Consider the following 16,018-nt stretch of genomic DNA (forward strand, 5'->3'; position numbering starts at 1 on the left):
ACCCGTCCATCCCGCCCCCTCCCGGGGTCCCCCACCCGGGGTCCACCCCCGGCCTGAACCGCGGCCTTGTCGCAGCGCAGGACGGGCGCGCTGCTTGTGGGACCCTCCGGGGCCGCTGTCCGGGCCCGCGGGGCAGCCTCCCGAGGTGCAGCCCGGCCTCTACTACGGCGCAGACGAGCAGTGCCGCGTCGCCTTCGGCCCCGCGGCGGTCGCCTGCACCTTCCGCGGGGAGCACCTGGTGAGTCCGGCCGTGGGGGACGCGCCCCGCCACCCGCCCCTCCGCACCAGGGCCTCCCTCTGCCCGCTCATGCCCCCACCGCCCTTCTCCGCCCTCCTGCCCACTGGCCCAGACCCTCAGATGCCTCTGGAAATTCTCAATTTCTGAACAAGGGCCCTCAGGTTTTCCTTCTGAGGAAGCCCCACAAATTATGTAGAGCTGCCTCTGATAGAGCCCCTGAGCCCATGGACCTTGATCCTGCACAGGTGGTTACCAACAGCTTCCAACCCTATGGGAGCTGGAGGGCTTCCTGGAGGAAGTGACCTCCAAGCCCAAAGTGCAGTGGGAGGGGAGCTGGCGGGGGGCAGGTACCCTAAAGACAGACTTCCTCCCTGGGCTGCAGAGGACTTGCAGGCACTTTTGCCTCTGTGAGCCCCTTCCTGCTTACAAAATACTTGGAATTACAGCTTAGTGTTTTCATAAAATATGTGATATTACAGGTGTTGTTATAAACACAAGTATATTAATGCTATATATTAGGACCTTCTATTTGATCTAAAAGACCATCTTTTTTTTCTTCCAATTTTAAAACAAATGAAGACACTTTTGTGGGCCCTGGCCACTGTTCCTGTTCCCGATAAAGGGGTCAGCCAGGCCCCACTCTCCACGCTCCACTGTCCGGGGTGCTGGCTGTGTCACTGTCCTGTGGTCTGGGAGGGACAGGTGCAGCTGGGCACTGACCCCACGGGCCCTGGGGGCCCCTCAGCTGGCCATCTGTCCCCCCTCTTAGGACATGTGCCAGGCTCTCTCCTGCCACACAGACCCCCTGGACCCAAGCAGCTGTAGCCGCCTGCTTATTCCTCTCCTGGATGGGACAGAGTGTGGCGTGGGGAAGGTCAGTGGGGAGTCAGCAGGGCATGTGCGTGCATGTGTGTGTGTGTGTGGACACACACATGCGTACTCACACGTGCTCACCCAGACCTGCACCCTGCAGCCCTCCTCCTGGGGTGGGAGACAGCAGGACCTCAGTAAAAGGGGGCAGAGGGCCCTGGCGCTGTCCTGAGTGTGCTGGTCAGGAGTGGTAGGCAGCCCAGTGCTTGCCCCACCCCCTCTGCAGGTGGCTTTATTCCAGGCTTACGGGACCCTTGCGACTCTGCTGGAGCAGGCGAGGGTCCAGGGTCCCCCTCTTGACCTCCTCACTGCCCCCAGAGAGCACAGTATACTTGGGGATGCCTGCTCCCAGGCCCGGTGTGGTGGCCTGTGGACAGGGGTGTGTTGTCAGCGGCCTCACAGAGGGGCAGGGCTTCTCGTGACCGCTCGGCAGTGGGCCTCCGTGTGCCCTGCCCTGGTCACCTGTCCTGCGGCTCCCCTGCGTGTCCCCTCTGCCTTGTGTGGCCAGAACCCTCCTGCAGTCCCTGCACTTCGGGCAGGTGTCGGCTGTCCTGTCTAGCATTGGTGGAGGTTGCAAGCGTGTGTGTGTGTGTGTGTGTGTGTGTATGGGGGTTACCTTGTGCGTGCGGGCATGCCCTGGGTATGGGTGCCTGTGGGTGTGGGGGGCCCTGGGTGTAGGGCACCTGTGGGTGTAGGATGCTCTGGGTGTGGGGTACGTGTGAGTGTGGGTGCCTGTGGCTGTGGGGGGCCCTGGGTGCAGAACACGGTCCCATCCGTCTCTTGCAGTGGTGCTCCAAGGGTCACTGCCGCTCGCTGGCGGAGCTGGCCCCCGTGGGGGTGGTGCACGGGCACTGGTCTGGCTGGGGGCCCGCCAGTCCTTGCTCCCGCTCCTGCGGAGGCGGCGTGATTACCAGGAGACGGCGGTGCAACAACCCCAGGTACTGCGTGGAGGTGGCCGCTCCGTGCTCCCTGGCTCAGGGCCCTGGGTCCCCTCTCACCCCGTCGTCTTGTGGGCATTTTCAGACCTGCCTTTGGGGGGCGCACGTGCGTAGGTTCGGACCTGCAGGCCGAGATGTGCAACACCCAGGTATGCCTGCTTCCCTGGGCAGGGGAGGGGCTGTGGTCAGAGGTGGCATTGGCCTGGAGGAGCCCAAGGGTCAGGACGGCTGTGATCTGTGGTTCGCACGGGGCACTTTCAAGAGCAAAAGTGGTTTTATTGATACCTTCCCCTTATAGCTCAGTTGGTAAAGAATCTGCCTGCAATGCAGGAGAGCCCGGTTCGATTCCTGGGTTGGGAAGATCTGCTGGAGAAGGGATAGGCTACCCTCTCCAGCATTCTTGGGCTTCCCTTGTGGCTCAGCTGGTAAAGAATCTGCCTGCAATGCGGCAGACCTGGGTTTGATCCCTGGGTTGGGAAGATCCCATGGAGGAGGGCATGGCAACCCACTCCAGTACTCTGGCCTGGAGAATTCCATGGACCGTATAGTCCATGGGGTCGCAAAGAGTCGGACACGACTGAGCGACTTTCACTTTCTGGACCACAGCACACAGCCCAGGCCTGTCCGACCACTGAAAGCAGCCCCCGCCCCCAGAGTGTCCCCCTCCTTACCCGGATGGCACTGCCCTGCACTGAGAACACCTCTCCTTCCCACAGCCAAGCCGGATACGGGGAGAGCATGGGTGATTTGTTTTAGTTATGAGTTCAGGTGACTTTGACACCCATAAAGTCAACCATGTGAAATTCTGCGGTTCAGTGTTATCTCGCACCTTCACAGCACCGTGCGACCACCACCTTTTTCTGGTTCCAAGCGGTTCCCGTCACCCCAGAGCAAACCCCAGCTCATTAAACAGCCACTCCCCTGCCGCCTCCCCCTGGTCCCTGCCAGTCACCAATCCACTTTCTAGCTCTGGGGGTTTACCTGCGCTGGACATCTCATCTAAGGGGAATCATACCGCGCGTGGCTTTCTGCATCTGGCGTCTTCCACTCGGTGTGTGGTATTTTCATGTGTAGCATGCCTTAGAACTCCACTCCTTCTCGTGGCTGAATAATGCTCCACGGGATGGAATATTATCCAGTAATCTTCCACGGGACCGCATTTTGCTCGCGCCTTCATCCGTCGTCCATTTGTCGATACATTTGGGCTGTTTCTGTCTTCGGTTGTTGCGAATAGCACTGCTACGAGTGTGTGTGTACGTGGCCTTATTTGAGCACCAGTTTTTCACTCTTTGGGGTGTACACCTAAAAGCCAAATTGCTGGATCACACAGTAGTTCTACATTTAACTCCTTGAGAACCTCCAAGCCATTTCCCACGGCAGCTGAACCGTTTGGCCTTCCCACCAGGAATGTGCGAGGGTTCTGAGGTCTCCACATCCCCTCCAGCACTTACTTGTGTTTCCCACGAGGCCATCATAGAGGGTGTGGAGAGACTCCCCTGGCCTTGACTTAAGATCTGCACGTGGTGAGACCTTCCCTGCCCGCCTTTCCCAGGCGGACTCAGCAGGCCCACTCCGATTGTTTTCCTCAGACTCCAGTGCAGAGCAGGCCAGGACGCAGCCCGCCTCAGCACCAGCTTCTCGTGCAAAGGCCCTTTGCTCTCGACTCCTGTGACTTTTCCAATACTGATACCTGCACAGACATAGTTCAGTTCAGTTCAGTTGCTCAGTCGTGTCCGACTCTTGCGACCCCTTGGACTGTAGCACGCCAGGCCTCCCTGTCCATCACCAACTCCCAGAGTTCACTCAGACTCATCTCCATTGAGTCAGTGATGCCATCCAACCATCTCATCCTCTGTCTCCCCTCCTCCTTCAATCTTTCCCAGCATCAGGGTCTTTTCCAATGAGTCAGCTCTTCGCATCAGGTGGCCAAAGTATTGGAGTTTCACTTCAACATCAGTCCTTCCAATGAACACCCAGGACTGATCTCCTTTAGGATGGACTGGTTGGATCTCCTTGCAGTCCAAGGGACTCTCAAGAGTCTTCTCCAACACCACAGTTCAAAAGCATCAATTCTTTAGTGCTCACCTTTCTTTATAGTCCAACTCTCACATCCATACATGACCGCTGGAAAAACCACAGCTCTGGCTAGACGTAGCACAGATGTAGTGGATCCACATAAACGGGGCCTTCCTTCTGCTGAGCTCTCTGCCTGGCTTTCTTTCCTCTTTGTTGCCTGGGGCAGGCCCTGCCCTGTGTCCTCTCAGACTCTTGTAGAATCCTCCTGTCAGCAGAGGAAGGTTCTCGACACCGCACTCTCCAGGGCAGGGAACTGAGGTGCAGCCAGGAGCCAGGCTCAAACCCGAGTTTTCATCTTCCCGCTGCAGGGGCCCTTGCTGTCTCCCGGGGGCGAGGGTTCCCTCCCCGAGCCCCCTGCCCTGGCCCCTCCTGTGCCCGTCCTCCACCTCCTCCATCCAGGCCTGCGAGAAGACCCAGCTGGAGTTCATGTCTGAGCAGTGTGCGCAGACGGACAGCGAGCCCCTGCGCCTCTCCCCAGGGGGCAGCACCGCCTTCTACCGCTGGGGGACCGCAGAGCAGTACAGCGAAGGTGGGCCCAGGTTGGGGGGCCAGGCCCAAGACCCTGGGCGGGGAGCGTCACTAGGGGAGGCCCGGCATCACTCTGATGCTGTTGCGAGCAGGCTCAGGCTCTGTGTCTCACCAAGCATCCCACCTGCCCCGGCTCAGCCCCTTGCCGGCAGGTCAGCCCTGACCTCTCCTCCCTGAGTCTCCATCTCCCGTCTGTCAAACGGAGATAGGAGGCGTAGCGTGATGCTGGAAAAGCACTCGGCTCACAAGTCGGCCCACTCATCACATGGTGATGTGATTACTGCCTCGGGAGGCGGGGCAGGTGGGAAGTAAAACCCGCGCCGACCCCAAATGCAAAGAGCCCAGTGAGATGGCGCTTGGGGGTCAGTGAGAGCCCACTTGGATCCAGCTTCGCAGAGTCTCTGTCCCCGGCTCCCTGCACCCTCCCTCCGGGCTCCTTGTCTTTTGCTTCTCCCCAGGGAACGCCCTGTGCAGACACGTGTGCCGGGCCGTCGGCGAGAGTTTCATGGTGCGGCGTGGGGACCGTTTCCTGGACGGCACGCGCTGTGTGCCGGGCGACCCTCAGGAGGACGGGGCCCTGAGGCTGTGCGTGTCAGGCAGCTGCAGGGTAGGCGTGTGTGCGCGGTGGAGTGCCCTTCTACCCTCTGTGGCCCCGAGGGTTCTCCCCAGAGAAGCCAGGCCATGAAGGGGCCTTCGAGGGGGTCAAGTCTGGGGGTGCAGCTCCCACGAAGCTGCAGCAGAGTCTGTGCTGGGTGATGCTGGGGAACAGGTCGAGCTTGGAGTCAAGAGCCTTGCCGTGACCTGGGGCAAGTCATGTAAGCTCACCTCCTACACCAGAAACGGCAGAAACAGCCAGTTTGGTTGTGCGAACCTCAAAGGCCAGCCCTGTCCGAAGACACCGCCGGGGCCTCACCTGCCACTCTCCTTTGCACAGACGTTTGGCTGTGATGGCAGGATGGACTCCGGGCAGGTGCGGGACGTGTGCCAGGTGTGCGGCGGGGACAACAGCACGTGCCAGCCACAGAGCGGCTCCTTCACGGCCGGAAGGGCCAGAGGTAGGGCCTCCCTGGGGCGAAGGGCCCGGCTCCCCCCAGCCTCCAGGAGAGCGCGCCAGCCCAGAGCCCGGGTGCCCGCTGCCTAGGTGGTGGGGCTGCGTGCTGTCTTGGTCCTCGGCCCTCCCAGTGGGTCTCAGCCTCCCCAGGAGGCTCAGGTCGGTGATGAGGTGGCCCATCACTCACGGTTGCTCTCAGCACCTGTGACGCAGAAGAACACAGACGTGGGATGGCTGAGGTGGGCTGTTCTCGCCTCTCCTGCTGGAGGCATCTGAGCATGAGGGATGCTATGCTTGGAAAATCCTTGACTTTGATCTATTTATGTAAGAAGTCAGGTCTCTTGCAAAGTCGGTCGAGGAGCTAAGTCCCACCTCCCTCTGGCGCCAACACGTCCTCCCTCTGACTGTGACCTCAGCGACCTGAGACCACCTCTGCCGTGACCTGGGGCAAGTCATGTAAGCTCCTCTGCTTCCTCCTAGAGTACGTCACGTTCCTGACCGTCACCCCCAACCTCACCAGCATCTACATCATCAACCGCAGGCCTCTCTTCACACACCTGGGTGAGCTGGCCAGACCGAGAAGTCTGAGGGCACAGCCCCGAGGTGTCCTCCCTTCCGATGCCACCTGCAAGTCTGAGGGTCCCTCAAATGCCCTCAGTTGGGGGATTCACCAGGTGGACCCCCAGAACTCTGAGAGCTGTTAAACTCACGGTTACGGCTTATTACAAGGGGGCAGCCAAAGGAAGAGATGCTTAGGGTGGTGTCAGGGAGGGCTCTGTGTCCAGCCTCGAGAGCAACCACACATGCAGTGTGCTGCCAACCCTGGGAGCTCTCCTGAGCTCAGTGCCCGGGTGTCATGGGGACTTCCTTATGTCGATGAGGTTGAGGGACTGATTGATCGCTACCCGGACCATTCCGATCTCAGTCTCCAGCTTGGCTGAGGCTTGGTGACTCAAAGCCCCCACCCTAAATCACATATTTGACCTTTCACCCTAAACAAAGACGGATCAGGTCAGGCACAGGGCGCTGGTCAGACCCGTCTCTGGGGAAGGCCGACCTCTCTACACCGTGGGTGCCCTTTGAATCTGGGTTGGGGTGCTCACCCTGAGGTCCTTGTGCCTGCCCTTGGTGAGGGAGCAGGTCCACAGTGCTCCCCGGGCTCCGGGAAGAGGCACAGAGTAACGGTGTGGGGAAGCCTCCGTCGGTCAGACACCCTGTGCGTGGGGCGCCAGGAAGGTCTGCTCCCGGGAGAGCGGGGGGCCCTGGGGCGGGCGTGGCAGGTGAAGCCCTGGACGGTGCATCCTGCCGGCACATTTGTCCCCTCTCCCTAACAGGGCCGTCTGTGGGAGGGGGAGGTTCTGGCTCCCAGGGTGGGGGGCCCTGCAGTGCTGACGGCCCCTCGCCCACAGCGGTGAGGGTGCGTGGCCGCTACGTCGTGGCCGGAAACGGGAGCGCGTCTGCCAGCACCAGCTACCCCTCCCTCCTGGAGGACAACCGCGTGGAGTACAGGGTCACCCTGAGCGAGGACCGGCTGCCCCGCCGGGAGGAGATCCGCATCCGGGGCCCCACCCGGGACGACATGGAGATCCAGGTGACCACAGGGCTTCTGCCGGGGTCGGCCTGTCCATCAGCTCAGACCCACACCTGCTCCTTCAGCAGCCACTGCAGGGCTGGGGTCCCACTCAGAGCCCACCGGAGCCCCTGGAGTCCTGAGAGCGGCTCAGAGGGAGAGCCCTGCAGAGGGACCGGGGGCTTCCAGGAAGGGGCCTTGCGGCTGAGGCTGCGGGCAAGCAGGGCGGGGAGAGTCTTGGGGGACCAGGGCCTGCAGTGGAGAGGCGCTCAGGGGCGGGGAGCAAGGGGGCCCTCCGGTGAGGAGGCTGCTGGAGGCCTGGGCAGACCTTGAGGGGCCTTGCTGGCCGCGTGAGGGGTTTGAGCTCCCTCCTGGGGGCCTGGGGAGCTGCTGGGGGTCCCTGTGCAGGTGCAGTGGGGGTTGGGCTGTGTCAGACCCACCGACGGAGGCCGTGGGCCTCTAGACAGCTGGGGGGGCCGGGCCGACGCCCGGGTTAGAGGCCCCCGTGGGGTCTGTCGTCCCAACAGGCGGAGCAGAATCAGCCTAAGAAAGGGGAGCAGGGTGACACAGGGTGACACAGGGGAGCATGGTGACACAGGGGCCAAGAGCCCGGTTAGGGGCTCAGCCCAGGGTTCAGCCCTGGCTCCACAGAAACTTGGGGCGGACGCTTAACCTTTCCAAGCCTCGGTTTCCCCCATCTGCGAAACGAAACTAAGCACGCCGAGATAAAGTGATTGTGAAGATTCGTCTATTTTTTCCCCAAAATCCTGCACAGTAGGGGCTTGGCCGAACGTCGGCACCCCCCACGCGCACGTGGATAGCAGTCCTACCTCCTGGGGTCACAGGCAGGCCGGGGAGTGGACGCGAGCGTGCGCCAGGCATTGTTGGCCGCAGGCCCCGCCCGGGGCAGCTCGGCGTGGGTGTGGGTCTTGCTGTCTCTCTGGGGTGGACGGAGCCCAGGCTGTGTCTGTGCGGGTCCTTCCCGCTGGGACCTGGCCTGCGAGCGGCCCCTGTGTGCTTTGCTGAGGAAGGTGCTTATGGGGCTGGACAGAAAGCAGTGGAGGGTGAAGTAGCCCCGGAGAGCCTCTGGGGGTGGGCCGAGTGTCGACGGCCCCTGACTTGGTCTAGCAGCCCACCCCCTGCTCCCACAGCTGGGGAGACAGCGGGGCTCCCCCCAGAAGGCCAGGCCAGAGCGAGCCCCTGGGGAGCGGTTAACCCCTTCCCTGCCTCCCCATGTGGCCTGCCTAGCTCAGCCCCCTCCCCACCCCAGGAGCCTACTTCCAAACGCTGGCTGTCGAGCAGTTCTCTTGGCATCCTTTGCAGCGCGGATAGAAACACAGATTCCCAGGCTGCATTCAGGGCCTCTGACCTAGGACCTGCTGGTGACAGTGGGGGTGGTGTGTGTGCCGAGAACACGCGTGTTAGCAGAGGGCTGTGACGGGTGGGGGCAGGTGCTGGGACCAGGAGCCTCCTCCTGGCCTCTGCCCACCAGGCTGGCCCCTCCCGGGACCTAGGGACCTTTCTGCAGTACAGACAAGCCCAGCCTCCCTGGGACCCTCTTCCTTAACCCGCTGTGTCCTCAGGGCCGAGCCCAGGCTGCCAGGCCCCCTCCAGAGCCCCAGATGCGGCCCGTCCCTGCCCTTCCCACGGCCTCACTCATGCTGCAGAAGCCAGAGCTGTGGGCTTCTCACCCCGGGCTGGGCCTGGAAGGCCCCTTCCGCGGCCTCCTCCAGCTGTCCACCCTGCTCAGCCTCCTCGGGGCCCTTCTCGGTGCTCCCTGGCCCCCTGTGCACACCCGTCGCTGTGCCTGGCTGCAGCCCACCCTCCCCCAGCCACCATGAGCTCCCGGAGCCGGGGGCAGTGTCCTGGCTGCTACGTGTGGCTTGGGCTCCGCATCAGCGGTGGTTTGCTGAGTGAAAGAACGTAAGCGGGAGGAGGGCAGGGCGGGAGGCTTCCTGAAGGAGGCGGCCGTGACAGCCCCCCTCTCCCGGCAGGTTTACAGGCGCTACGGCGAGGAGTACGGCAGCCCCGCCCGCCCCGACATCACCTTCACCTACTTCCAGCCGGAGCAGCGGCGGGCCTGGGCGTGGGCCCCGGTGCGGGGGCCCTGCTCCGTGAGCTGCGGGGCAGGTGGGGCCCAGGGCGGGGCTCGCCTGGAAGCCTGGCATGCCGCCTGCCCTGTGGAGGTGGCCCAGCCCCTTGTTCCCCTCCAGGGCTGCGCCAGGTGACCTACAGCTGTCGGGACCAGTCCAGGAGTGAGTGGGTGGAGGCTGCCCGCTGTGCAGGGAGCCGGCCCCCCGCGGCGTGGTCAGAGACCTGCACCCCTGGGCCCTGCCCCCCGCAGTGAGTGCTGGCCGTGGCCCGCCTGGGGGTGGGGTGGCTCAGGGGCCCTCGCAGCACAGCTGGCAGGGTCTGGGCGAGTCCTTGATCGGCCCTGGCAGTGTCCCCAGGTGGCAGGTGAAGACACCGAGACTCGGGCAGACCCGAGTGGCTGGTCAGCTTGGTGTGACCTGCTGCCCCCGTCTATGGGTAGCTCGCTCCCTCTCTGAGCTCAGGCGCCCACTGCTCGGGGAGAGGACCGCCCTGCCTGCGAGAGTTGTGGTATTGGCTTGGGGAGGGACCACAGCCCGGTGGGAGCACGATGCTAGGAGCAAGGTGGTCCGTGTTGAGTGGGGGGAGGGGGCAGCCAGCTGCTGGCGCTTTCAAACAGATGTCCTTAGGCTCAGGTGTGGCTCAGGGACACCTGGAGAGCGTCTAGGTCCCTGAAGGGACCCTGAGCCCTGCCCTGGCCAGGGAAGTGATCTGACGGGTCAGACGGATCTGTTCTGATGCCCTGTTCCTCTCCTCAGCTGGGAGGCTGGAGACTTCGGCCCCTGCAGCGCCTCGTGTGGGGGTGGCCTGCGGGAGCGAGAGGTGCGCTGCGTGGAGGCCCGGGGCGGCCTGCTGAGGACCGTTCCCCGCTCCCGGTGCAGAGCGCTGGCCCCGCAGCCGGCGGCCATGGACACCTGCAATTCCCAGCCCTGCCCCCAGAGGTGAGCACGGGGTGGGCAGGGCCCCCCAAGGCCAGATCCGGGCAGAGCCTCCCTGGCGGGGCTCGTCCCTGCACTGAGCCCTTCCCTTTTGGGGTGTCCCCTCTTCCCGAGGCCTCTGGCCAGCCCCTGCCACCCTCCCACCCAGGAGGCCCTGGACTGGCCAGTCCCCTCTCTTTGAACTTTTTTTCGAACTCGTGAGGACAGAGCAAACCCACAGATGTCCAGCCACAGACGTCACTCTGTCACTGCCGTTGTCCACCCTGCAGCGTTCCAGCTGACAGAGACTTATCAGTCTGATTTGCCGCTAGCCGTCTGGGGCACCCAAGCCAGTCCCCTCCCTCTCTGGGTCCCAGATTTGTCACCTGGGTAGCGGGGAGGGGGGTGGCCTGGGCGCTGGTGGTCCGCGGGTGGCCCTGGGCACCCTCCCTGTCCCCCGCATGCCGTGTGACTGTGGCAGACACAGCAGTCACTGCTCTCTCCTGCTGAGGGCTGAGGCTGCCCTGGGATCCTCTCCACACAGCACTTCAGGCCGCCTCTAGCTCTCAGGGCCGGAGTAGGAGGCGCATTTGCTGCCCCTGAGCTGGCGAGCTGCCTGCATCTGGCACGTGCCTCCCAGCACCGCTGGGTCTAGGTCGCGCGGAGCCACGCTCTTCTCTGGTTGGGGACCCGCCTTTGCCTCTGGAAGGCGGGAGCATCAGGGCTAGTCTCTGCACCCTGGGTGCCAAGTGGAGGCCCGCAGCTGTTCAGCCAGGCTTCAGGGAAAGGCTCCTGGCCTTGCCTCTTTGTGGGGGACCCTCTGTGGGCTCTTGGAGACTGGGGAGCAGGTTCACCGCCTCTCTATGCCAGGACCTGGATTGCACGACCGCCCGAAGGCAGAGGCAGAGCCTGACGGCTGTCGTGTCCTGTCCTCAGGGAAACAGACGCGTGCTCGTCGGCCTGTGGCACAGACCCGGCCGTGCAGAACACGACGTGTGTGCTGGGGTCAGATGGCACGGGGCTGTTGGTGACTGCTGGGCCCTGCTCTGCAGACGAGAAGCCGCCTGCCCCGGAGCCCTGTGTCGAGGCGACATGTCCTCCCGGCTGGGACCAGGTGAGCGTCCTGGGAGAAGGGGGAGCTCTGGTTACACTGGCCTCCTGGCCAGAGCTGGAAGACCTCCCTCGTGCAGGGCTGCTGTCCCCGGGAGGCCCCTGGGCAGAGGGCAGACTTCGATGCAGAGCTCAGGGTGCTGGGACGTCCCCTCCCCACTGGCGAGCAGCCTGAAGCGTCCAGAGCCTGATAAGATGGTGGCACTTTGCTGCCAGGCTCCCACCGGCGTCCATGGGCTCAAGCTGGGAGGCGTTGCTTTCAGACAAGCATGCCAGCCCATGCCCCCGACTTCCCTGGGCTGTGGCAGTGGGGAGGGGACTTCAGGGCCAGGCGTGCCTGCTGATCTGGCTCCCAAGGCCCAGCACCGCCTGCCCCACGGTGACTGCTCAGGCTGGTGTAGAGGCCAGTGTGGGGCATGAAGTCACTGCCGGAGCCAGGAAGCCAGCTTCCCGGGAAAGCAGCCGTGGGTGGGTGGCCTTTGGGTACTGGTGACCACTTCCTTTCTCTCCTGAAGGGGTGTGCTGGGTGGGAGTGGAGGGCCAGGTGCCCGGGGGTCTGGAGGTGGGAGGCCCAGACCCACCAGCTCGGTGCCTGGCCCCTGCAGCTGGACGTCCGGCCCCCGGGGCGGGAGGCTGCGTCCCCAGCGGGCGGCCCCGGGCTGGAGGCACTTGCCGCGCACGTGTGGACACCCCTGGCGGGGCCCTGCTCTGTCTCCTGTGGTCAAGGTGAGGCCCTGGTGCTCCTGAGGGTCGGCTAACTCGAGAGTAGCGTTTGAGGTGGCATACACAAGGACATGACGTTATAAGCAAGGAGACTGGGGCCAGCCAAGCACAGCAACCATGCGAACGTGCTTGTTGATTGGCTGGAAGGTAGGAAGTGACCATAAAACCCAGCCGTGCTGGGACCCAGGAGCGTATTCTTCAGGTCTAAGGAAGGCCCCAAACTTAGCTCTGAGCTTTCTGGTGGCCAATCCAGAGAAGCAAAAATTAATGTTAAGATACAGAGTGTTTTAAACTAAAAACCCTGGGAATTCCCTGGTGGGCCATTGGGTAGGACTCACTGCTGTGGCCCGAGTTCAACCCCTGGTCAGGGAACTAAGATCCTGCAAGCTGCGAGGCAAGGCTGAAAATATCTAACTAACCTAAAACCCTAATCACTTGCTCAGCTAAACCCCAGCGTACTTAGAATTGAGGCCAGAGATTTCTTTTGTGGATACTCCTAAAGGAGAGATTCAAGGACACGGCCCTAATAACATCTTGGCGGTAGACACAGTAAGGGGTTTTAACGTAGCAACTCTTACAATGTCCCTCAATAAAAAGATCAGCCACCATTTCTGAGTGCCTACTATGTGCCAAGCACTTTCTGTGTGTGCGTGCATGCTCATTCGCTCCGTCATGTCCAACCCTTTGTGACCCCATGGACTGTAGCCCACCAGGCTCCTCTGTCCATGGAATTTCCCAGGTTAAGAATCCTGGAGTGGGTTAGCATTTCCTTCTCCCTGGGATCTTCCTGACCCAGGGAACGAACCCGTGTCTCTTGTGACTCCTGCATTGGCAGGCAGATTCTTTACCACTGAGCCACCTGGGAAGCCCATCAAGCACTGTCTAGTCTCCTGGAAAAATCTTGATAAATATCCCTCCACATCAGGCACCATTAGATGAAAAAACTGAGCCTCAGAGAGGTTAAGTCACTTGTCCAAGGTCACACAGCTGGTAGGTGGCAGAAAGTGAAAGTCGCTCAGTCGTGTCTGACTCTTTGCGACCCCATGGACTATACAGTCCATGGAATTCTCTAGGCAGAATACTGGAGTGGGTAGCCTTTCCCTTCTCCAGGGGACCTTCCCAACCCAGGGATAGAACCCCGGTCTCCCGCATCGCAGGCGGATTCTTTACCAGCTGAACCACGAGGGAAGCCCAAGAACACTGGAGTGGGTAGCCTATCCCTTCTCCAGGGGATCTTCCCATCTCAGGGATAGAACCGGGGTCTCCTGCATTGCAGGCAGATTCTTTACCAACTGAGCTCTGAGGGAAGCCGGGACTCAAATCCAGGGAGGCCTCATCTGCTAGAGCTGTCCAGAGACTGGGGCTCCCATGGTCCTCGCTGACCCCCTTCTCGGGGTGGGGGGTTCCTCCTTCCTCCCCGCAGGCCTGGTGGAACTGCGTTTTGTGTGCATGGACACTGCCCTCAGGACACCCGTCCGGGAAGAGCTGTGTGACCTGGCAAGCAAGCCTGGGAGCCGGCGGGAGGCCTGCCAGGCTGCCCCGTGCCCGGCCAGGTGAGTCTGAGGGAGGGAGGCCGTGCAGAGCTGCAGCAGTCTGGGTGCCCCCGGGAGGAAGGCGCTCCACCCTGGCTGCGGCTCCCTACGGAACACTGGCCTTCCCTCCCTGCAGGTGGGAGACCCGAGCCTTGGCACCGTGCCCGGTGACCTGTGGAGGCGGGCAGGTGCCACTGGCTGTTCGCTGTGTGAGGATGGACCAAGGCCGCCTCGTCTCCCTGCCTCACTCCAAGTGCTGGCCCATGCCCCGGCCTAGGACCCTGGAGGACTGCAGCCTGGAGCCCTGCCCTGCCAGGTGGGCCCCTCCCTAAGGAGGCAGGTGGTCCTAGGCGAGCATCCTTGCAGGGTGGCATCATCACCTCCCATTAGCTCCTAAGTCTTGGCATCCTCACCCGCAGGAGTGGGTCATACTGGTGCACAGAAGACTGGGGGGTAGGGCGTTTATCACACAGGGTTTGGAATGCTGTGGGCACATGCGGTTGGTGGCTCATTTTTCATCAGTTGCTCTTTACTGGGCACCTACTGTGCCCAGCTGCTGTGCTGTCACAAAGGGACCCTACCGCTAATAAGACAGAGGCATCCCCGTCTCATGGAGCAGACGCTGGGGGCTGGGGGGGGACGCATGACAAAGAAGATTGATGTATGTGTGTATATGTATAATTTGATGGACGGTGTTGGTGTGATGTGGAAACACAGCGGGAAAGAAGGTTGGGAGTCCTGGGGGAGCGGGCCCGGGTGACGATGGGTGTGGGATTCCTGTTGGAGACCGATGTCTCTGCAGGGCCCCTTGGGTGCCCTGCCCCTTCCCCCATTGCTTTTCTGGACACGTCAGCCTTCAACTTCCCCTTCTGCAAAGTGGGGTCTTCTGAATGTTCTCTGTCCACTGCGCTGAGCCTCCCAGGGGAGACGTAAAAGTGACTCCCCGGAAAGAGAACCTTTTCCAGGCCCTTTCCGGTCTGGGGTGGACGTGAGGGGAAGCCGGGTCCCCCGGGGCGCCCCCTGACTCCCGTTTGCCCCAGGTGGCGGTACAAGCTGGCCGCTTGCAGCCTGAGCTGTGGGGGAGGGGTGGCGCAGAGGATCCTGTACTGTGCCCGGGCCCACGGCGAGGACACGGACGAGGAGATCCTGCCGGACACCCAGTGCCAGGGGCTGCCCCGCCCGGAGCAACAGGAGGCCTGCAGCCCGGAGCCCTGCCCGCCCAGGTCAGCAGCCCCAGCGTGGGCAGTAGGCAGCCTGAGTGCCTGGCGTGTGCTGATGTGGGGCTGGGCCCATGGGGGTAACAGGGCGTCGTGGGGGCAACGGAAACAGGACCCCCACCTTCCTCCTGGCAGGCTGCACCTGGTGCCATTCTGGCAAACTCAGTCGCTGTCAGCTCTAATGGGGGTGGGCTGGGGGCTTCCCAGTGGAGGAGGCAGCATCTGAGCGGGGCCCGAGGGCAGTCCACCTGGGGCTCAGCACTGCTGAAGCCACGGGGACAGCGCAGGTCCTGCCAGGGGGGTCCAGAGATGGATGGGAGCCCGATGGGGAAGCTCCCAGTGCTCCTGCGGCTTCCTCTTTGTATTTTGCACTTTAAATAACACAGTGCTCCTCTGTGTCACTCAAACATCCAGAAAAGAGTGTAAGTCACCCACATCCTACCGCCAGGCTTCACAGATGCTTCTGTATCTCTGTTTCCTCTGTCTCCTTCATTTTAAAGAAGTACGCCACCACAGGACGACTTCACTTACATTGAAACCTTTAAACTCATCTGTGATTTATTTGGGGGTCTGTTGCAAAGTAGGGGGCTTCCAGGGGGTGCTAGTGGTAAAGAGCCCGCCTGCCAATGCAGAAGACATAAGAGACTCAGGTTCGACCCCTGGGCTGGGAAGATCTCCTGGAGGAGGGCATGGCAACCCATTCCAGTATTCTTACCTGGAGAATCCCATGGACAGAGGAACTTGGAGGGCGACAGTCTATAGGGTCACAAAGAGTCGGACACGACTGAAGCAACTCAGCACGCGTGCAAAGTAGGGGAGCAAGCTGTTTCTCCACATCACCAGCTCGCGGCAGCACTGGCTGCACCCCCCGCCCCTGCCACGCGCCCCCTGTATTGCACCTCACTTCTCCTGTGTGTCGGATCTGTGTGGGGCCTCCTACCAGGCTCTATTGGCTTATTCCCCCACCTACCGCCACCCCCAAGTCAAACTGTTTTAATCGCTGTAACTTTATGATCCATTTGCTATCCACACCCGTGTCCCTTGATTTCCTTGCTCACGCTAAAACGTGCACTCCATTTATTTTTGCGCATCATATTTGAGATGATCTGGGATTTTTCAAATGGGCATTTCGTGCACACAGGAGCTCTGCTTACCCC

General features: G+C 61.9%; 1 protein-coding gene across 2 annotated transcripts in view; it reads left to right on the forward strand.

Moving 5' to 3' along the window:
* ADAMTS13 (ADAM metallopeptidase with thrombospondin type 1 motif 13) overlaps positions 1 to 16,018 on the forward strand; it is a 33,597-nt gene that overhangs the window by 11,576 nt on the left and 6,003 nt on the right. For both annotated transcript variants that reach the window (XM_027556811.1, XM_027556812.1), the window contains exons 8-24: positions 76 to 238; positions 1,008 to 1,112; positions 1,895 to 2,046; positions 2,132 to 2,195; positions 4,522 to 4,651; positions 5,109 to 5,257; positions 5,585 to 5,705; positions 6,182 to 6,262; positions 7,111 to 7,292; positions 9,266 to 9,401; positions 9,485 to 9,614; positions 10,121 to 10,303; positions 11,216 to 11,393; positions 11,995 to 12,115; positions 13,536 to 13,665; positions 13,781 to 13,960; positions 14,685 to 14,867. In XM_027556811.1, the coding sequence (XP_027412612.1) occupies positions 76 to 238; positions 1,008 to 1,112; positions 1,895 to 2,046; positions 2,132 to 2,195; positions 4,522 to 4,651; positions 5,109 to 5,257; positions 5,585 to 5,705; positions 6,182 to 6,262; positions 7,111 to 7,292; positions 9,266 to 9,401; positions 9,485 to 9,614; positions 10,121 to 10,303; positions 11,216 to 11,393; positions 11,995 to 12,115; positions 13,536 to 13,665; positions 13,781 to 13,960; positions 14,685 to 14,867 (2,388 nt within the window). The remainder of the gene's footprint in view (positions 1 to 75; positions 239 to 1,007; positions 1,113 to 1,894; positions 2,047 to 2,131; positions 2,196 to 4,521; positions 4,652 to 5,108; positions 5,258 to 5,584; positions 5,706 to 6,181; positions 6,263 to 7,110; positions 7,293 to 9,265; positions 9,402 to 9,484; positions 9,615 to 10,120; positions 10,304 to 11,215; positions 11,394 to 11,994; positions 12,116 to 13,535; positions 13,666 to 13,780; positions 13,961 to 14,684; positions 14,868 to 16,018) is intronic.

Source organism: Bos indicus x Bos taurus, chromosome 11 (assembly GCF_003369695.1).
Source record: "Bos indicus x Bos taurus breed Angus x Brahman F1 hybrid chromosome 11, Bos_hybrid_MaternalHap_v2.0, whole genome shotgun sequence".
Classification (NCBI taxonomy): Eukaryota; Metazoa; Chordata; class Mammalia; order Artiodactyla; family Bovidae; genus Bos; species Bos indicus x Bos taurus.